This window comes from Eupeodes corollae, chromosome 2 (assembly GCF_945859685.1).
Source record: "Eupeodes corollae chromosome 2, idEupCoro1.1, whole genome shotgun sequence".
Taxonomy (NCBI): domain Eukaryota; kingdom Metazoa; phylum Arthropoda; class Insecta; order Diptera; family Syrphidae; genus Eupeodes; species Eupeodes corollae.
In genome coordinates this window covers 152862237-152885263 of record NC_079148.1, presented here as the reverse complement: position 1 = coordinate 152885263, position 23027 = coordinate 152862237, and the positions used below count along the sequence as shown (strand labels likewise).

The 23027-nt window shown below is 35.3% G+C and overlaps 3 protein-coding genes across 12 annotated transcripts; 2 read left to right on the top strand and 1 right to left on the bottom strand.

Annotated features, from left to right (window-relative positions):
• Positions 1-313: 313 nt before the first annotated feature.
• Positions 314-4698, top strand: LOC129944094 (zinc finger RNA-binding protein 2). Its single transcript, XM_056053283.1, has 2 exons — positions 314-447; positions 699-4698. Exon 2 carries the CDS (start codon positions 764-766, stop codon positions 3560-3562), a length of 2799 nt encoding a protein of 932 aa, XP_055909258.1. The 5' UTR covers positions 314-447; positions 699-763; the 3' UTR covers positions 3563-4698.
• Positions 4699-14329: 9631 nt separating this feature from the next.
• On the top strand, positions 14330-17066 carry LOC129947211 (pentatricopeptide repeat-containing protein 1, mitochondrial). The gene is made up of 3 exons (XM_056057679.1): positions 14330-16421; positions 16482-16656; positions 16709-17066. The coding sequence occupies exons 1-3, from the start codon at positions 14764-14766 to the stop codon at positions 17009-17011; spliced, it is 2136 nt and encodes a 711-aa protein (XP_055913654.1). The 5' UTR covers positions 14330-14763; the 3' UTR covers positions 17012-17066.
• Positions 17067-18889: 1823 nt separating this feature from the next.
• On the bottom strand, positions 18890-22196 carry LOC129947358 (divergent protein kinase domain 1C). Of its 10 annotated transcripts, XM_056057888.1 has the most exons (9): positions 22069-22188; positions 21829-22018; positions 20555-20838; positions 20332-20481; positions 20122-20259; positions 19847-20055; positions 19645-19782; positions 19395-19581; positions 18890-19320 (listed from the first exon to the last, which is right to left on the bottom strand). In XM_056057888.1, exons 3-9 carry the CDS (start codon positions 20711-20713, stop codon positions 19111-19113), a joined length of 1191 nt encoding a protein of 396 aa, XP_055913863.1. In that variant the 5' UTR covers positions 20714-20838; positions 21829-22018; positions 22069-22188; the 3' UTR covers positions 18890-19110. The 10 variants fall into 10 exon arrangements, with proteins under 10 accessions (XP_055913863.1, XP_055913864.1, XP_055913858.1 ...); XM_056057889.1 differs by lacking the exon at positions 21829-22018 and having other exon boundaries at positions 22069-22196; XM_056057883.1 differs by having other exon boundaries at positions 20555-20868; positions 21829-22190.
• Positions 22197-23027: the final 831 nt, after the last annotated feature.

Below are 23027 nucleotides of genomic sequence, written 5' to 3'. Positions count from 1 at the left end.
ATAAAATGTATATAAAAATCAGATTGACAGTTTTTTTAATGCCCCAGATCTCGAATAAAATCAGTATAAAGTGGTTTATTTAAAAATTGTTTACTAAAGGAACTTATTACGCCACATCCTAGCCTCTGATTATCACTTTTTGTCAAAAGGAAACATAATTAAATATGGTTAATTATGGTAGTTCAAAATCTAGATATTTAAGAACAAAAACGTACATTTTCCCAAACCGAAAGCCAACAAAATTTCTTGGTTATACTCTATGAACTCATCCGCTCACTTTTCACAAAAATCTACTCCAAAATTGCACTAATCACCTTCCGAACACATCCCATTTGTCATTGTGAATTAACCTGGCAAATTATTGAAAAAAAGTGCGAAGTGAAAAATTAAATAAAAGTGTCCGTACCAGCTTCGTATTTTCTTTCAGCCAAATTCGTATCAAAAACGGTAATACATTAAATAAAATTACATTCATTTAAAAGTTTAAACAATTTCCTTGATTGTGCACTAAAATTCAAACAACATTTCATGCTCCTTCAAGTGAAAAATTCACATCCAAAACCGAGACAGAATTTTTTCTTGTAACTATACTGAAAAATTAAAATGGTGGTGTTCTTTTGACGCCGCCGCCGCTTAAGCTAATTTCTCACCTCCAAACTAGTTAAACTAAGAAACTAACTTTGTGTGTTCTTTTGCAGATACAAAACTGAAATAACGCGGCAAGCCAGCCAAGCATTCTCCAAATCCTCACGGTTCGCAAAGAATGGCAACAAACAACTATTTCCCGTACGGCGGCACGCAATACGGTGCTGCGGCCTCCAGTCCTCCGGTCGGCTACTCGGCCAACCAGGCGGGCTACGCAGTGCCATCAGCTACGCCCACTTCCTACAATGCCCAGCGAACGGGCTATGACCAGAGTTACACAACAGCCAGCGGAAACGCAACCTCGTTCCCGGCCGCCGCCGGCCCGGCCGCTGCGTCATCCAACTATGGCTACGACTACAATCGCACCCTGCAATCCTATGACTCATCCAAGACCTACTACCAGCAAGCAGCGAGCTACTCGAGTGCCCCCACTGTGTCGAAGACCCATTACTCGGCTCCGCCAGTGAGAAATCCTACTCCTGCGGCCGCTGCCAAGATGACGGCTAACCCAGCAGCTGCCAACGGTGCCAAAGATAAGATCAATGCCGGCGGTGCCAAGCCGGCGGCGACCGCCGCAGCAACAGTCGCACCATCGTACTCCAACTACGATGCGGCCCTGTATAGCGCAGCCACCATGTACGTGGCCCAACAACACAGCAAGACCCCCGCGGGCAACACCAACTGGCAGCCATTTAAGAAGCAGGGCGCCTCCAACTCTGGCGGACACAAAATGAGGGCAAAGCCCCCACCACGGGTACAGCAACTGCACTATTGCGAGGTATGCAAGATCAGCTGCGCTGGACCGCAGACCTACCGCGAGCATTTGGAGGGCCAGAAACACAAGAAGCGCGAGGCTAGTCTGAAGATGCAGGCCAGTGCCACCACAACCACTCAAAACCGTGGCAACAGCTACCACTGCGAGCTTTGCGATGTAACCTGCACTGGCAACGACGCCTATGCGGCCCATGTTCGGGGATCCAAGCATCAGAAGGTGGTTAAACTTCACCAGAAACTGGGCAAGCCCATTCCCTCAGACGACCCAAAGAAGATGAGCAAAATAAACTTTGTCCCAGCTGGAACTGAAGCCACTGACGCAGCCACCAAAGACGGAGTAGTCAAAGCGGATGGCGGAGCCGATGGTACAGCCGCGAAAACAGCTGCGAGCGACGATGGCGCTGCTGCCTCGGACAAAATCAAGCCAGTGGGAGTGGAGTACATTGAGGAGATGAAGGACGATGAGGGCAAAATCCTCAGCTTCAACTGCAAGCTCTGCGATTGCAAGTTCAACGACCCCAACGCCAAGGAGATGCATATGAAAGGTCGTCGCCATCGGCTGCAGTACAAACGCAAGGTCCAGCCCGACCTGGTTGTAGACTACAAGCCCACGCTCCGACATAGGAGGCTGGCAGACGCACGGGCACAGAGAGCAATGATGCAGGCGGAGTTCGGCAATGGCAGGCGAGGCAGCAATTTCGGGACGAATGAGGAGTCCGGCGACGGGATGATGTATTGGGATGAACGTCGCCGCTTCGACGAAGAGTTCGACTACGGCAACTGGATGCAGCGTGGCTTCCAAGGCGTCGGTCCGAGAGGCGCTCCATTTATAGGCCGTGGAGCCGGTGGTCCTCCTGGACACCCATTCTTCGGCATGATGCCCGGTCGCAGGCCGGAGAGTACTGACGATCGTCACGCCATCGCCAGGCACGCCGAGATTTATCCGAAGGAGGAAGAGTTGAAGACCATCCAAAAGATCGTTTCAAACACTGAGCGTGCTTTGAAGTTTGTATCTGACGTTTTCGAGGACAGTTCCCAGGAGAACGGCAAGAGTGCGAGTAATGCCAGTGGCACCGGCACCGGGAATGGGAATGGAACCAGCAGCGAGAAGAAGCCCGAGGAGAAGGTAGCCAACATCAAGGATGGCCGTGACAATCAAATGTTTTCGTTCCAGAAAGAAAATGAGAATGGAGCCAACACTCCACGTTTGCTCAAGGGTGTGATGCGGGTGGGCTACCTGGCCAAGGGTCTCCTGCTGCAGGGCGATAGTCTGGTCGAATTGGTCGTGCTGTGCTCGGAGAAGCCGACCTTGGGACTGCTCAACCGCGTAGCCGATGAACTACCAGCCAAACTGAAAGAGGTCTCATCAAGCAATAACACCAATGAGGCGGAATACAGCGTCGAATTGGCGGTGGAAGATTCAGCGATCCTAGTGTCGGACGATGCGGTTACTGTGAAAATATGTCTAACGTCTCCGCTGTTGCGGGAATCTCAGGATGCTGCCGGCGCCGGAGCCGACGAAATTCCAGAACTGCCACAAAAACCAACAGATTTTCTGCCCCGTGAGCCATGTCTACAGGCATTGGCCGAGTTGCGCCATGCCAAGTGGTTCCAGGCCCGAGCAACTGGCCTACAGTCGTGCGTCATGGTCATCCGGATACTCCGTGATCTGTGTCAAAGAGTGCCCTCCTGGCAGGCCATGAACCAGTGGGCTCTGGAGCTTCTCATCGAGAAGGTAATCTCCTCGGCTGGATTCCCACTAAGTCCCGGCGATTGCCTGCGTCGCATTATGGAAGCCGTTTCCACAGGTCTACTCATCAACGGGCCAGGTATTCTGGATCCCTGCGAGAAGGAATCTCGCGACGCCCTCGATGGCCTAACCAAACAGCAACGCGAAGACCTTACCGTCTCTGCCCAACAATTCCTCAGACTTATTGCATTTAGACAGATCTTCAAAGTGCTCGGCATGGACCAATTGCCGGTTGTTAAGTTCCCCATGCGTCCGTGGCGCCTCAATCGCAAACGTCGACGTTCCATCGGCGATGGCAACAATGACGAAGACAAGCCCGACGAGAAGCTATCAAAGAAGGAGAACGGTAATGGTGGTAGTAGTGGTACCACTACCTTGGCCTCCGCCGATTAAGTCCTTCACACCTCCGCAATAAGAATGAATACAGAAAACAATTGGGGTATTTTTTTTAATATTTAAGATTTAGTACTTATTATTCATATATATTCTAATATACATAAATATAATATTATATATACAAGATAAGGTAGAAACTGTTGGATAGTTGAAAAATTCTTGGAATCTTTTAGCTCTCCTCAAAAACAAAATTCAATAAATTTGAAGATATTTTAAGAAAAATAAATTCAATGTTCCAACCTTTTAAATGAATTAAATCCACAATCAAAAAAAAAAAAACAATGATTCCAGGATTTTTTGTGTTAATTAAAAAAAAACAGTTCCTGCCTCTGTCCTGTATTTCAGTTTAAAATCTCTATAAAAACAAAAAGAAAGAATACAGAACAAACAAACAAACTTATATACAACTTGCAAGGCCGATAGTTTATAACCTTTGACTTTAAAAAACAAAAAAAATTATAAGAAAACTTAAAACACTTTTGATCCAATGTGAGATCGCCTAAAAGAGAAAATTCAAATGGCAGTTCCGCCCGCGGTTCGTTAAATTTATAATTTATTTATTTGAAAAGAAAAAAAAAACAAAACAAACGCGAGATATTTATTTATAAAGAATAAAAAAAAAAAAAAGAAAAAACATAACTACATAGATAATAGCAACTATTCTCTATTTGCAACTTAATTGACAAACAGAATCAACAATAACTACGATTATTTCAATAATAGCGAGTGATTAAATGATAAATTGTTTAACTTTTCTTAGACGAGATGCATTGAGCATTGCCGAACAAATGAAAGAAAGAGAGACGAGACGAGAAACCGTTCTAAAGTAGAAGAAAAATAAACTAAATTCAAATATGTTATAGATTAAATCAAAAATTATAAACAATTATAAGAAAATCATAAAATCACAAAAAAAAAAACAAAAGATATCTGGAAGGAAATGAAAATGAAATTACTCGAGATATAAATTCTGATCTTCTTCTCGTCACACTAAAAGAAACAAACAAACGTAAAACACACGAGTGTAGAGTAGAGAACTTTTTGGTATTTCTCTGTGGCTCTCTGTGTTTTTGATTTGATGTCAACTTAGATGTGTTTTTTGAAATAATAAAAAATTAGTAAAACAAAAAAAACATTATTAACAATTAATTATTTCTGTAAAACTATTATGCAAAATAAAAACACTTTTAAAAAGGAAAAGAAACACCAAAATATCGAATCAACTTTTTCGAGTCGAATAAAAAGAAATGGCCGGATAGAGAGAGAGAGAGTGATTTAATTTTTTCTTTTTAATTTTATTTTTATTTATTATTAATTTATTTTTTAAGGCGGCAACGGCGACGACAAGTATTTCATTTTTATTTTCTTTCTTTTTAATGCAAACATTTTTGTTGTTGGTCTTAATGTTTACTAACTTTTAAAACAATCAACAAAACAAAATAAGAAAAGTTTCTGGGTCTCAAAACTTAAAAAAAAAAAAAAACCAATAGATAGATAGTTGCTGTTACCATTGTAAACTGCAATGAGGGTGTTCAATCACGGCGACGTTGATATTGATACCTAACTCATGTGAATGTTGAACTTTCTCTTCTTTCATTATATACGTATACTCTCGAGTGCACAAAATAAAACACAACGCCTGATAATTGCAATTTGTAACGTTTGTTAAATTAAAACAAAAACCACCCTTCTTAGGGTTTTCGTTTTAATGAAACGACTGAAAACGAAAAGGTACTGGTTGAATGATTTGTCTTTGCAGTAAAATTATTTCCATGTGATAGGAAGAAGGGTAAAGAACACCCACTTTTGCCTCCAGCTCCTTGTCGTTTTCAGTCATTTCATTAAAACGAAAACCCTAATGAGGCTGAATATCATTCGTGAAACTTTATTTGTGAATCTTTACAAAATAAATCAAAACAATGGGTTTGAAAAAAATTAGAAGACCCAAATAAAGTTTTCACGAACCTTAATCAAGAAAGTAAAAAACCGGCAGTTTGAAAAATAATATGATATTTAGATTTAAAACAGGAATTGTCACACTATTTTAATTTACTCGATTAAAATAGGTGTAATATTATTTCTTATAATTTTGGTGAGTTTTGTGTGTAATACAAAACTTACTTCCGTGAGTCGAAGTATTACCGACATGTAACTTTAAATGTTGGTGATATCGTGAATAAAATTTACCTCAGGATGTTTCCCATTCTCGAAAATTGGAACATCAATAAATTTGAATTAATTTCTTTATGTTCCAATTTGTTAATGCTTGTAGGGAACTTTAACTTTCAATTCACAAGCTTAAGTCGTCGAACATTACGAGGAAGCGCGGAAAAGTAATTGCGTATAAAATTTCGTTGATTGAAACAATTCCGGGTAAAATTTTATTCAAAACACAACCTTAAGAAGAACAGAACCATTTCTAATGGTGTTTCCCTTATGGGAAGTAAGAAAACGTTTGATTTGAAAGTAAGTCACACTTAAATCTATCAAATGCATTCGATCCTAGCGATTTATCCGTTCGGAAAGGGAAATTCTCCGATTTTATACGATTCCGAGGAATTTCCCATGAAGGTATTTTTTTCGAATGTCTCCGACATTTCTTAAAGCACTCTGGCAAATCGCGTTACAGTGATATTGATTGCGTATACTCCAACCCAAATTCTTCGCGGAACGAACTGAAAAATAATTATTAGGGACCGGTTATAGCTATCAGTAAAATTTAAAACAGAATAATTTTAAGTGTGTTACTGATAAGCGTTTAGTTTTTTAGCAATCAGTAAATTTACGTCATTAAATGTTGTTTTCTTTCGATCATAACATCGAGCTTTGCGCCTCAGACAATTTTGTTACTGTTGCTTTCATCGGTAAAATTATAAATGATGTGATCGGAACAGTACAAATTTGAAACACCAACAGTAAGGCGCCAGTTATAGCTGTCATTGGTTTTCATCATTGAAAACATTGCAAACAAACATTGGAATTTTCTTGGCAGGTCGTTTATAGCTATCATTAAAAATTTCTGTCATTGATAATAACTTCCTGATTGAAATCTACCGACAAATGTTTTCTGACAGAAATCTGTCATTGGAATTGTGTGAAATTGGAACACAAATCAGTGGAACGGGTCGTTTCCCTTTTGAACAGTTGTTCAGAAAAATGAATTTCCGTCCGGAAAATAGAAAAATTAATCTTTAGAGAAAAATAAATGCGCAATTACCCTTTTTTTCAAAACAACAAAATTTCCTTGTTTGTTTTTCGATCAATCAATTTCATTTCAAAGGAAACAATGTCAAATAATTATTCAAACATTTTTCCGGATCGATTTCAATAATAGTTATAACTGGCGCCTAAAACGAAATGAAATTTTTGTTGGCTTTTGGCAATCAGCTGTTCAGTAAAATGAAATTTCATCATTAAAAAAATAAAAATGGATTTATAAATTAAATAATTATAAATAATAAATTAAATGCGTTGATTCTTTTTGAAAGAAAAGTTCCTTAAAGATGAAACTTAATAAAAATATAAACAAATTTTAAAAATAGGCAAACACCTATTTGCGTTTATTAGACATTTTTATGAAAAGCGTCTCGAACATTCGACTCAAAGCGAACGTTTAAGAAATCCGATATGAAAATTTAATTGAGAAGTTTAAATACTTACTTAGGTCCTCAGACCTGTCAAGTCCGTTGGGAACCCCTTAAGTGGCATAGGGCCTGTACGGTTTCCGCAGATGTGTTTCAACTCCCCCTAACTTTTACATAGTGACGCTGATTCCTCTTCGACTGTCCTGCGCCAAGTACTTCTCGGTCGTCCAGCTCTTCTTCCTTCTTGCGTGAGCGGATTCCACTGCATTGCTTGGCCTGCAATGCAGTGGTTACCTTTTCGAAGCGTATGTCCAATCCATAGCCACTTACGCCTTCGTATTATAGAGTCTATAGGTTCCTGGCCTGTCATTTTATGAAGGACCTCATATGATATACGGTTCGGTCAGAAAATCTTTAGGATTTACGAAGACATATATTCACGAAGGTTTGAAGCTTTCTTGTAATGGCTGAAGTAACCTTTTAAGTCGTAGCTTTGTTCTTAAGCTGATAGAGTTATTGCTTCAAATTTTCGACAATATTCAGAACGCCGCTTTTGCTTTGCCGATGCGGCAGATGACTTCTTGTTCGGTTCCGCCTTCGATGGACACGATACTTCCAAGGTATTGTAAGCTCTCCACTTTTTCGACCGTTTAAATAGAATAACATATATTTTCCAAAAATGTTGAAGTAAACATTGAAATGGAAATCCTGAAATGATAAATTTCAAAAATGTTCGGTTTTAGTCGAACGTTCGATTCGCTGTTCATAATAAAAAAGTGCGATAATCTGCCCTATCAGGAAGTCCACGATCGCATAGTGATAGTATATTCGTAATTCATAAACGATGGAATGCATGATAGGTCTAGGTCTAAGTATTCTCTTCAAACTGTCAGGTTCTATTCAGCATCGTGCTAGCGGTAAAAATCAACGAGATTTTTAATACCGAAAACTTATTTTTTTGTTTGTTATGAAGCTATTGCAGTATTTACGTGTAAGGTTTAATATTTGGTTTTGGTATTCCAACAAACGTCAATATCTCGATATACAAAATAAGCAATGGTATCAGTTTAAGCAACAAAAAAGAAGTATTTGGAGACTTGTAGATAAATAAAATGAATGAAATTATGCACTCATGAAATAAATGAAGGGATACTCGGGCTTGAAATAATCATCCCGATTATGCAATCCGAAAAATTTGACAGCAGTAAAGAAAACGCTAGTCGAATTGTTTCAATTTTTGAGAGTTTAATTAACTCCTAGCTTTCATACAATTCATGGGTGCAAAAAGCTTTGAATATAGCGCGTAATTGTGCATATAAATTTATATATTTTTTAAGATAGCGGTTATATTTTTGAATTTGATGAACATACATTTTTCTTTTAATGGTGTCCAGACCAACATTTATTAAAGTTGAAATAATTGAGTTAATATCGTCGTTAATGCGTCGTGTTAATAGCAAGATCAACATAAATGCATGTTGATTCCATGTTGAATCCTGCTAAAATCTTGCTCTTAAGCTTCATAAATAAAACCGCTGTCCCAATTATTTGCACGCTTAACAATTTCACTTCTTTAATAAGACCCATAGGTGGATTCTGGTTTTGATTTTTAAAGTGATTATCTTACACCTTAGCATATTTTTTTCACAACCAGAATCGACTAAAGAAAGAAATCTAAGAATTCTTCGGAAATACCGTTAGAAATGTTTCAAATTTCAAAAGAATATAATTCCCAATTGAATTCTTAACACTCCAGCAAATCAGTGTAAGCAAACAGAAGATTCTTAACACTGTCCTCAAAAGTTAAGTAATTCGTGGTATAGTCTTAAATTTTCGTTTTTATGAATGGTCACTATCTTTTTTCTTTTGGTTATTGATGTTTCTTGATTTGCTCATGCAATGTTTTATAAACATTACGCTGGTTTGTGGAAGTGTACACAAAGTATACTTTTTTGATAATTAATTTGATTTTTCAGGATAAAAAATTAATTGAGGGACAGAAGCAATATGGTAAGTTACTTTCATTATTTTGTCAAGATTTTATTTACGAAATTTTAGAAAATAAAAAAAAAAGTATTTTACATCAAATTAGTTTTTTTTTTTATTTGAATTTCCTGGGAAATTGAGAGGACATTGTTTTTTTAACTAAATAATTTTAAGGTAAGTAAAGTGCATAAATTATTTCAGAATATCACAGGGAACAGGTATCGAATTATGTTATAATTATGAAATACACGAGAATACTTAAGTTTATCATTAGTCTTATTTTTCGGAATTTTAGTTTGATGCGATGGGCACCTTCCAGTTGGTATTTTCTTCCTAAAAAAGGACTTATCTAGGGAACATTTCCTGTTTTTTCTTTTCAAAATCAATACATTTGTATATCAAAAAAATACAGTTCTTGAAAGCGATGTATTCAATAAACAAATCATTTTGCAATAAATAGACAACTTCTTTTATAGAATTGTATCCTAAGATTATGACCAAGTTTTGGTAAGTTCAAAGTCGAACCTTGCAAAGCATATACAATTTCGAAAACTTAATTCTTTGCAGGAAATAGAACGCTCTATGGGGCCATAGCAGAAAAAAACTTATTAAAAGCTAACATTCACAAGTATTTTTTCTCGAAATGAGATTTTTTCAATTTAAACAGAGTACTTTTAAATAACGCTTAATCCATTTTAAGGTTTCAAAAGTATAGGACTGGAATTCGAAATCTGTTAAACTAAGTTGTCCAACCAATTTTGTTTTTTTGTTCTGTTCAAAGTCAGACATTTGCGAGAATGGATCGCTTAACTATCGCAAAACCCATAAAAATGTTTAAACCTACTATAAAAATGGTTATTCTTCTACAGCCACATATCGTGCTTTAAGAGCAGATTATGGATAACAAATGGCAAAATTGTGTAGAAATTTAAAAAGTCTGGATTGGTTGGTTACAGATATTCTAAGACCTGTGCATCATCGTTTTGGTCGTACCACTGAAAGTCTCAAGAAATTGGGCTGTTACGAAAAATTATGGCGTATTTTGCATTTGGATCTGCATCCATATAAATTTCAGGTCACACCAGTGTTGCCGAATCTCATGATTTATCATGATTCTCATGATTTTTCACCCATATCTCATGATCTCATGAATTTATTGAAAATCTCATGATTTTTCAAATCTTCCTTTAAAAAAGAATAAGAAAACCAATAATTTTTTTGAAAACTTAATTTTAAAACAAACATACCTATTTGCCCATAATAATCAGCATATGCAACTTCCTTGTTATAATTTTAAAAGCTAAATTTGTCTAAATTTGTTTTTGAGGTATTCTCACTGCCACATTCTTCAGCCAACACTGAAAGAATATTTTCAAAAGTAACATTACTCAAAACGAAAATCAGGAACAGACTTGAAGAGGATGCAATAATTGGACTTATTTATTCCAATGACCTTACTTAAAATCAAAGTTGTTTTGATTTCAAAGTCACAAAACCATTAATTGACAAATATTTTAGTAAAGTTTATAACCAATACCTAGTAATGTACATATGTAATGTATATAATATTATGTAATTTATTTATATTTTTCTCTAAAATATCACTAAATGTTATTTTAAAACTTAATAAAATGAAATGAAATCTCATAAATGTATTTTTGTATTTAAAATTTCTGTGATGAATTATAAGCTAATATTGATTATTAAGGGCCCAATAAGGAATAAGCAATCTCATGATAAAAAATCATGATAATTTTTTTTTTGAATCGGCAACACTGGGTCACACAACACTTGAAACCAGCTGAACATTCACAACGACGCACAGTTGTTGTATGGGAGAGCGGACGAAAGTCTGTTTTATCTGAACGGTTCAACGAATTTTAATGATATTTGGCAAGTATGTTTAAATTAATCTTATACATGTTTGGTCAAAATATGGTTGAAAAAAAAATTATAAACAATTGACATTTTTCTAAAATTTGAGGGTTTTGATGTTTGTATGGGAGAGTGGAAAAAAGTCTATAAAATCTGAACATGTGTAGATTAGTCTTAACATACTTGGTCAACATTTGGTCAAGAAAAAATTATTAGAAAAAAAGTAATTGACATTTTTATAAAATTTGAGGCCTTTGTTGTTATATTTTGGCGTTTCTGCTTGTATAAATAATGCAAGAGCCTTATCCGGATCAAATAGCAGGAAAAGCTATTTTTTCTTAAAATAATGGGCTCATTCTGACAATTAATACGTAAGAAATCAAACTTTTTCGTAAACACCACTGTCAAAACGTATTTTTTTTAAATCCGATTTAGTGAAACATTTTTGATCATAACTTCCAGATCTGCACTTATCTGCAGCTGATTTTTTCTGTGCATACTTACTTTCTTGGTATTTAAAAAAAAAAAATCAAAAAGTTTTTAAAAAACGCATTTTTCCTAGTACAAAACTTCAGACTACTTATAGAAGGTATCTTTTATAAATATTCAATATTTGTTTAGATAATCAAAAATAGACCAATTAAATGATTAAAGAAGCTAGAGAATTTATTTAAAGGAATTTCGGAAAAACATCTCAAAATTTGTTAAAAATACGGTTCGCGATTTGAGTAAAATTATTTTTCAACTTTCAGGGCTTGTAAATCAGAACATACAATATATATTTTAAAAATACTTTTAAATCATACCCTCGGGTTATCTAAGAGTACTTTTAAACATAAAGTTTAAAAGGGTAAATATGAATTTTTTTAAAAGACTTTTCCGCTCGTTGATACGTCGAATGAGTGCTTCAGCGACGAAGCACATTTTTCACCCGGTGGGTGAGTTTATAAACAATATTGTCGTATATGGGGTTCTGAGATTCCTCAAGTAATTGAAGAGAGGCCATTGCATCCACAAAAAGTCACTGTTTGGTGTGCTCTTTGATCCGGAGGTGCGATTGGACCCGATAACCGACTTTTTGTTTACTTTTATTGAAGAGTAAGACTTGGAGAATATGTGGTTTCAAGAAGACGGTGCCACATGCCACACAACTCGAGCAAATATGGCTTTATTGCAAGAGACATTGCCTGGCGGAGTAATTTCTCGTCGTGGCGATATCAATTGCCCATTAGAATGAGCCATTTGGCACCGCTTTACTTTTCTGTGTGGTACACTAAAGACCGTGTTTATGCAGATAAGCCTTTAGCTCTTTAGAACTTAAAAAACAACATTCGACAAGTTATGGCTGAAATACGGCCGAATATGTGTCAAAACGTGGTCGAAAATTACCTTAAAAGAATGAATGCTTCCAATAGTTATGTAGTTTTTCACACATAGAGCGGTGTGAATAAAAACGAGTACGACGAGTATTTACTTACAAGTAAAGTGTAACGAGTATTTAAACTAAAAGTAATCCGATGTGAATAAAGCGTCGAGTTTACTTGTGACCGTGTACTCGTCAACCCGAGGGTTTACTAGCAAGTATTTACTCGCGAGACAACTGAATTCACAAAAAAGGCAAGTAAATACTTGTAGCGCCACACAGACTACGCATCATTTACTGTTGTGACTTGTTCTGTTTTCGCCTAACGTTCTGTTTTCGCCTAAACTGAGCCATCTTTCGTGTACAAGTACGACTGCAAGTCTGGGGTCGGGTTGACTTGCGAGTAGACGAATATTTACTTGCTACAGAAGTATTTACTTGCGTTTATTCACACCAAAATTGGCATTTTTCCGGGTTTTACTAGGCTCTCAAGTATTTACTCGCGAGTAAGAGTAAATACTTGTTTTATTCACTTCAATTTTGGCGTTTACTTGTAATTTTGATATGTTCAAGTATTTACTTGTCCTACTCGTTTTTATTCACACCGCCCAATGATCCATATCTTCAATAGTGCGTGGAAATTTAATCCAATCTTCAGACTTCAATACTATTTTATCGAATAAACTTGAAAATGTTCTGGTGACGGTACTTCTTTCAACCCCCATGTCGTTGGCGACACCACATTGGAATCCTGGATCACTAACGTATCTCTGAAAAATGTCCATCTTTTTCGGTGCAGTTAATCCTCCACCCCTTGCATCAGTGTTTTCATCAAGAAAGTAAAAAGTGAGAAAATCTACGTTTTCGCTCTTAAACCGTAATAGTCCCTTAGATAGATCAGGACTTATATCACGCCGCGCCAATCTCTATAACGTTTCACACCCATCTTCCGTGTACAAGTACAACTGCAAGTCTGGGGTCGGGTTGACTTGCGAACAGACGAATATTTACTTGCTAAAGAAGTATTTAATTTACTTGCGTTTATTCACACCAAAATTGGCAGGTTGTACTAGCCTCTCAAGTATTTACTCGTTAGTAAGAGTAAGTACTTGTTTCATTCACTCCAATTTTGGCGTTTACTTGTTATTTCTATATATTTAAGTATTTACTTGTCCTACTCGTTTTAATCACACCGCTCATAATGTCAACGTTCAAACTTTATACTATAACCGAAAAATGGATAACCCTGTATATTTGACAAGTCTATATATCTAAGATTTCTCAGTCAGATTGACGGAGCAGAAGATTTCTACTATAAGTCAAACAAAGTTGGGAAATAAGAATTTCTTATCGTAATTAATTTAATTTTTTACATGCAAAGTAATTGATTTTTTACATCACAATTAGATTCAATTGGTTGATTAAAAATGTAATGGGTTTGATAAAATTTTTGAGGAAATACACAGTGATTGGTTTTCTGTGTTCTTTTTTTCGATCTATTTCATAACTTCGGTTACTTTTCGAAATCACTTCAGGGGAAATTATCATCCAAATATCGTTTTGGAAAGACTCTGGTATTGAAGTATTTTTTCTGAATGTGACTTAAAGGTATTTGATATAGAGAAGACATTTAGTGTCTTGAAAAATGGTTTTAAATCCTTTGTCCCTTCTCTTACATACAAAGTATGAGCTGCAACTTGTCACGAATCGAGTGTATTAATGCATTCTATGAAAAACTTAAGGTTTACACGTTTTTCATTTAAGTTAAACTGTTATTGTTTTTGAACAATTTCCTCTTGTTGAATTTAAATCACACCACCCTAATCTGGTCGAATTCAAATACCTGAAAATCGCAAATGTCGAAATTTAGAGCATGGAAATTAACTCCGTATTGAGTTCAAAAAAAAAAATTAGATATCTATAAAAAAAATTTCAGAACTTCAATTTATATTTTGAATCGATTTCAATTTCATTTCGGGTAATCGTAAAAAAAAATCATTTTTTCTTTAAATATTTCAGGAATTTGACCAAAGTCCAAATTTATTCTTTCTCTGTAGTTGGATTGGATTGCGTTATACTTTTCTCACAAGTAAATCAGAAGTTTAATAATCGCATCTTCCAAAACCCCCAATTTAAATTTATTATTGATTTAAATAATTTTCTGCTTTTGGTTCCTGATGTGTGGTGGGGTTGAAAATCAAATAATTTTCTTCTGGCATTTCCGTGGCATCGCACTCATGGCTGCCTAAGAACTCAGCTGTTTTGTGTGAAATCTGGAATGACATCTGTCAACCGGTACGATGAAAAAAGTTATTTATTTTGGTTAGGTTGAGCGTTTGGCGTATATTTTGTAAAAATTAAATAAAATTTTGAAAATTCTAATTAATAAAATGGCTTCACGTATAATTTGCCTAACATTTGCTAAAACCCTAAGAAATATTCAAATTCACCGTAATGTCTTAGTGCACAGAAAATCCCTGTGGCCATTAAAGCCACACACAAGTTTACTTCATTTCAAAACCTACGACAAAGATTTACGATTAAACGAAGACCCCCAAGTCAATGTTTCTCCACGAAAAACAGAAAATCTAAAAGAAGACCCCCAAATCGATGTTCCTCCACGAAGAACTGAAAGCCTAAAGCCAGAATTCCTAAGCACAGATCCAGATGTTTTTGGTGATGCTGTCATAGATGACACACCTCCAGATCCCGGTGATGTCCAAGAAGATGAGTACATACAAAATCCCACGAGGCGAACTAAAAAAGCTGATATCAAGAAGTATGCCAAGGAGATCAAGGAGCATCTGAATAATAAAAGATTAAAGGAAGCAATTGACGTCCTGGAAGTTAAGATGCTGAAAGAAGATCGTGCCAAACCCAATAGTTATATTTATAACCTTCTAATTAGTGGATGTGCCAAGGCCGGGTACACTAAGAAGGCTTTCCAGCTTTTCAACAAAATGAAACAACGTAACTTGAAAGTTAAGGCTAGCACCTACACATCCCTATTCAATGCCTGCGCTAACGCTCCGTCAATTGCCGATGGATTGGCCAAAGCCAATCATCTGCGAGAGATTATGTTGGAGAAAGGAGTTGAAGCTAATGAAGTGAACTACAATGCTATGATAAAGGCTTACGGGCGATTGGGGGACACCAAAACCGCCTACATGCTTGCCGATGAGATGTTGGATAAGAAACTCAAAGTAAACACCGATACCTTTAATTTTCTGCTTCAAGCTTGTGCCTCCGACAAGCGATATGGATTTCGACATGCGCTCCTAACTTGGCATCGAATGCACAAGAATGGTATAGCACCAGACTACTATTCGTTCAACTTGATGTTGCGATGTGTCAGGGATGCATCCATTGGCGATGTAGAGACCATGGAAGGGGTTCTAAGACACATTTTTGATGGAAGCAAGGATATTCCAACTTTAGGCTCATATGAACGTCTTCAAATAACAGCTGAATTTGCTGATAATACTAATTCAAGAGAGCATTTGGAGGAGAAAATACAAGTGAACCCTTTTAATGACAAGAAAACAGAACTGACTCGCTCTTCAAATTCCATTGAAAAGAGAGTCACAGAATTGGCTCATCCAGAATTCGAAACTCCAAACTTATTAACTAGTCGCCCACACCTAGGAAGTCTGGTAGCTCTTGAAGAAGTTAAAAATCCACACGACAGACTTCTTCTGATTGGGGGTTTTTCTGGGATCTTGCTTGAGATGAAGAAGTACGGCATCACGCCTGGAATCGAAACATTTACCACACTCCTTGAAGTCATCCCTCCAACTTATGCTGCCGAAAAGCAACTCATACAAATGATTCGCAAAATTGGTCTCAAATCCGACATTGACTTCTTCAACATTTTGATAAAAAAACGAAGTATGCGATTCGATTACGAGGGTGCCAAGGAAGTTCTGTCGATGATAAAAACGGCGGGATTGTATCCAGATATTGTAACATACGGAGTGTTAGCGTTAGGTTGCCAAACACAGGAAGCAGCGAGGGAACTAATTGCAGAAATGAAGAGCAAGGATATCAGGTAGGTTGTAATTCCATTTAAGAAATGTTTCTTAACATTAATTTTTGAATGGATTTTAAGAATGAACGCACAGATCCTAGGAGCAATGTTGCGCCAGGGATGTGCACAAAAAGCGTTTGGATATGTTTCGGAAATTCTACAAATTAGTTTAGATGAAAATGTTCCACCAAACGACGTGTTTTTTCGACACTTGGACAACTTCTACAAACAATGCGCTCAATTGTTAGATATAAGAGTGAGTTTTTGAAAACATTAGAAAAGCATAAAATAATGTCTCCGTATTTCAGCACTCTATGACGAGAAATAAGAACTTTAAGAGAGACCACGCGAAATTTTGTAAAAAATATCGAACCTGGCAAGAGGAGCACGGAATCGAGGGACTTAAGTTGGAAGATGCAATTAAGAAACTCAAACAAAGGCCATACCAGCATTTTAAGGAAGATTCCATTGATGGAGTAGAAGATGTTAAAAATGTTAAGCTTTCGAAAAGATCAAAAATGCGAAAGTATATCAAGAAAATAAAAGTTCATAATCTAAGAGGAGATCCAATAGATCAGTCAGCTGATGTTAAACGAATAGAACCGGCTTGAGAATTTGTTAGATGATTATTTTGAGCTATTATTAAAAAGTTATAAAAAAAGGGAATTATTTTGAATGTTCTTTTTCATTGTTTCTGTTTTCTAAATCTTGGATCTAGAACAGCATTTAACTGACTGAATATTCATATTCATTTGCAAAGCTGCTAACACATGGGAAAAGGATAAAAATGGAATAGCGATTCGAATTCTTTGTCTAAATCTTCACAACTTTGGTGTAGGTTTTTCTTTCAAGAAGAAATTGTGGAAGAAATATGTGGTTATTCCATAAGTGAATAATACGAAAAAAAAATGAGGAATATAAATATGGATATTAATATGAATATGAATATGAATATGAATATGAATATGAATATGAATATGAATATGAATATGAATATGAATATGAATATGAATATGAATATGAATATGAATATGAATATGAATATGAATATGAATATGAATATGAATATGAATATGAATATGAATATGAATATGAATATGAATATGAATATGAATATGAATATGAATTTGAATATGAATATGAATATGAATATGAATATGAATATGAATATGAATATGAATATGTTCCTCTATATAATTCAAATGTTATGCCACACTTCAATTATGGTTCGTCTTTGCTGTTCGGATCCTATAAAAAAGTCAAATTAGAAGACCAAAGGTTTCAGAAAAAGGAAATGAGGACGATACGGTGATTTTTATTGTTAATTATGAAAATCTCACAATATATATATCTGATGAAATATGGGAAGTATCTGAATTCCAGACAAAGTCCTTAACTACCTCAAAGTTATAGCTGTCCATGGTGACGTTTTGTCCTAGACGTTCTTGTTCAATGTCCTTTTCTGATAACAGCATATACTTGGTCTTGCCCTCAATGACCACAAAACCCATCTTCTTCTCTCCGTTGCAATGCTCAAAAACGCTCCTTTGACATCACGCTTTGATCTTCCAATTATGTCAATATCATCTGCGTATCCGAGTAATTGGATGGGCCTTTGGAAGATTGTGCCTCTAGTGTTGACGGTTGAGTTTTGCACAATTCTTTCCAGAACGATGTTGAAGATGTCGCATGACAGTGCATCGCCTTGTCAGCCATCGTGCATTCTCCATCGTCATTGACAAGGATGCCAAAACTAGACATTGCTCTGTAGAACTCTTTCTTTTAGATGCTGTCATACGCGGCTTTAAAATAGTGGACTTTCCCGGTCTGAAGCCCCACTGATAAGGACCTATCAGGTTGTTGACGAATGGCTTAAGACGTTCACATAATACCGCAGAGAGGATCTTATATGCAATGTTAAGGAGACTGATATGTCTGTAGTTGGCACAATTTAGAGGGTCTCCTTTCTTATGTATCAAGCATGCTATGCTGAGATTCCACTCATCGGGCATGCTTTCTTCAGACCATATTTTGCAGATGAGTTGGTGCAAGCTCCCTATCAAGTCATCGCCTGCTACTCTGAATAGGCTGCCGAACTATGCCGTCATCACCAGCAGCTTTGTTTGACTTCAGTTTAGATGTAGCTATCTTCACTTCGTCGAGGTCGGGTAGGCGGAATTGTTGATCTGCGTCGTCTTGGTTGAGTGGTTCGATCTCCCTTACAGCGGAATTCGGTTCGTCATCGCCGTTATATAATTTGGAGAAGTGGTCTTTCCATATTCTCAACATAGACTGCGGTTCTACTACGATGTTCTCCTGATCGTCTTTAGAGGCTGGTACCCTTGGGAGGTTTTTTTTACCTTTTGGTAAAATTTTAATTTAATTTAATTTTTTAATTTAATGTGAAACGAGAAGAGGGTGTATAATCGGGATTCATACATTACTTACGGATTATACCTACCATTTTCTTTTCTTTAAAACAAAACCGATATGGATGGGCTTACTTTTTATTTTATCATCAAATGTATGAAATATTTTCTTACTTACAAATGTTTTATGTTTTTGTTTACTAACCACAGTTTTAAATAAAAAATTGCACTTCTCTTAACCTATGATATTGCTTGGTTGGATTTTTTGGTTGATCGCTATTTAAATTCTATGATATTTTTATAAATGGCTTTAATTTGAAAAGTTGTTCTTCTAAGTACTACTAATGAGCAAAAGTCAACTCAGTATAGATTTTTCTTATTTCATTGTAAATACGAATACTGATATCATGGGTTGGTGCCAAATGTCTATGTGGCAAGTGATTCATTGAGTTTGAACTTGGATTTGAGCATAAATTAATGAGCGTTTTAAGCGTTGCTGGTGCTCGAGATGTTGAAAATATTCCTGGAAAAAAACGACTACCTTTAAAAATCTGAAACAACACAAACAAAATTTTCATTAAAATTATCCTTTTTATATATAAAATATGTAGAAATTGAAATTTACCTTTGAACATACAATTTGTAAATTATTGTTTTGCTGTATGCCATCGCAGTGTTTTTTGTCTAGATTACATTTTCCCAGACAATCTTCATGATTACAGTCTTCATCTTTTGAACAGAGTTCACCTCCGGAAAGCATTTTATCAATTTGGGTTTCCGAATAAGCAAACCTAGCTGTTTGATATTTTATTCTAAAATTTAATATAAAATCAGTTTGTGTCTTTGCTAACAGAAAGAAAAAAAGCTATATCAACCTCTTATCAGCCGTCATTCCAAAGAGATCCGGCTCTATTTTACAAATTCTTATAGGTTCCGGTTTGACCGATTCCAATCGATACAAAAAATCCATTATTTGCATTGCAAATTTCAGTCGTGCTGCCCAATCTATGGTTCTATGGATTTAAATAAAATATTGATTTAAATCAAATTTTTAAAGCTTATTTTCTCTTAACATACATATAATACTTGATTGAAGTTTCTGGTCTTATAGATTCCAAATTTTCTGTAGCATAATATGGCCCACAAGATCCTAGAACTGTGGGGAATACAGAATCCTCCTCGTAGAGCTTCCCCATCATGTAATTATTGTCTTTAAATAATCGCCAAAAACTTTCCATTTGTTCGGGATTTTGGGCGTCTATTTCTTGACTCAAAAGAGCTGAAATCTTTAAGTAGAAAACCATAATCATAATCAAGAAATCGAAAGTAATGTATGTATAAAGGTTACTTACCATACTCTCATCAAGAGAAACATTGTACGATAATGTGATGTGCATTTTCACCATTCGTTGGAATACATCGATATGAGGGTATTTCTGGATGCCTTTCGAGTCTCTCCAACTTAAATCATTCGGAATATCCCTTGCCAACTATGAAAAATATGAATATGAATGTTTAGAGAAAATTGCGCGCATATCACAAATGTAATAAAATAATCTAACCTTGATGGCATAAACGTCTACATTTTTAACAGCTATAAACACTGTCGTTTTTATATCATTTTGAGGACATCGGAAGTTATTGAAATTCCCAACAGTACACAATTCATCGCACAGACTTCCACTGAAGTCCTTATTTCTAAATTTAGTGCACTATAAAATTACAAGTAGGTAAAGTAAATATAGAAATAGTCGTTTTCATTGTTTATATAACAAAACAACTTACCATTTTATTGAGGCCCCCATGCCAAAGAAGTCTATAACAAATTTCTAAATCAACATACGAAGCAACAACTAAGATTGTAATAAACAAAAGCGGAACTAAAATCAATCGTTTATAATAAATTCTGAACTTCCGTCGGACTGCATTTAGAGCAGATAACATTTTTTAAATTAAATTTGTTCCATTGAATATTGAATATTGTTTGCAAAAAACTTAGTTTTGCCTTTTTGTGTTTTATTTTGTTTACTGTGTGTTTATGGTTGAAAGGATATTTCTGCCTTTATACACTAAAAATGTGAAATGACAATTGTTTGATCCTGCGCAATTTGAAATAAATATAAAAGGATATACAAATGTTCGCTATGCATATAACCTATCATCAAAGTTATAACAAAACAACAATATTTTTGCATAAATTGAATAATTATTTATATTTTGCATTGTTAATTGCATATGTAGAGTTTATTAAATTCTAGAAAATGCAGTAGGTTAAGTCCTTACTCCTGCAAATGTTAAATTGTTACCGAAAAGAAAGTCAATATGAGCCACTGTAGTCGGGGCAATGCATAACGATGCGGCAGTAACTTTTATATGACTTTTTTGACAAAACGAACCTCGACAACTCAACAACAATAAGATTAAATGAGAAATACGAAGCCCGTAAATAAAATATATTTTTGTACACACCAAAGCAAGATGATAATAATGATGATTAATAGCAAGAATGAGTAGATATAATGTAAATAACTTGAGAGCAGCTTCTCCAGTCATTTGTATAATGATAATATGCATAATCATCGCCAATGCAATTACAAAAAATCACGTCTGACACTAAATTTAAATATAGTATAAAGGTTTTATTGGTTTCAAGAAGCAACCGGAAGCGGCCAAAAAGGTACTTCAAATGTAAATTTTACACATTTTGAAATTGGTGAAGTCCCTTGTCACGATTGTCAAATTTGTTTAGAGTTCCTATAGCCCAATTAAATTTAGTTTTACATAAATGAAAAGAACTGATACTTTATTTCGAGTAATATACGATTTAGAAAGAAGACTGATATCCAACAGTACCAAGACTACACTAGGGAACATTCTGAATATTGCTTGAACTGAATTTGATGAACTTTCTATCAGCATCAATAACATAGGGGGCAGTGAAACTTTCAAACAAAAAAATAATTCTTTTATTTAATTTTTGATTTGCAAATTGTTTAATTGATCAACAACAACAACAATAAAGGGGTAATTGTTAAGGTCATTGTAAAATTAAAACTTACAAAATAACATTTACTCGTACAATGAATTTGTATATCACCTTAACCCTATGTTAGAACTCAAAAAACCAACAAAGTCAAACTTGCAGGGCTTTTTAAATTATATTGTTATTGTCAGCCTTTAGTTGAAGCTGCTGTTCGTTTCGTGTTTCGGTATAACTCATAAGATCGATGCGTTCACGATCTACATGTACTTAATAACAAAAAATTAATTATTATAAAACAATAAAAACAATTATGTACATTATGTATTTTGAAATCATTAAAACGCCCGCCCTATAGTCTTATTTATAATTTCTTCTTTTTATATTTAATTTATGACGCGTTTTGGCTTAAGAGTCATCTTCGGATCACATCACAATCGACTAAATGTATTTTATTTAATTTTATTTATTTAATAAGAAGAGACAAAAAAGCTTTTTTCCAACTTTTAATGTATGTACATAGGGTAGTCTAGCTTGTATAATTTAAAAGTATACGAGATTAGTCAAATGAGTATTTTTTGTATTGTTTTGTGCTTTCAAACAAATTTAATTGGAAAAGCCCGACTTATTATAGGCTTATTAAATGTTTGTTTGAAATAGATAAGCTTTGTTCAGCTGAGCATTCAATTTTTTCTTTAAATTGTTTTTGTATTTAAAAAAAAATTATTCAGCTAAGCACCCTCCAAAAGAGTATTTATTATTCTATGGTTCATTGGAGACAGTGGAATGAATCACTTGTCATTATCAAAATCTAACAGCCAAATTATTGTACGCGCTTCGCATGGTAAACTTTTTGTTTGTTGTTAAATTATAGCAACACTGACAGTATGAGGGTTTTGTAAGGTGGGTAATTTGGGTTTCGAGTGAACAGTTTTAAACACTGGGCAGGTTCAGACAACATAAGGGACTTCATTTGCAGTCAACTTCATTCTTTGAAAGTACATTTTGACGAAGGCAACTAGTTAGTTTTTCAAGTGTCATGAATTTCAAATTCAGAACTAGTTCGCAAACCACTACTTTATGTTCATAGTACAAAAACAACCAAAGACATTATTGTCAAAAAAACACTCCCCAGGCAATCAATAAGTCCATCACGATTTGTGTTTTGTACTGTAAAGAAATATAACTTATTTCTTTTCCGCTTTCAGTTGCGTGAAAAAGCATGATCAACTGTCATTTTGATAGAAGCAGACTCGACTTAAAGTTAGGGAGATTTTT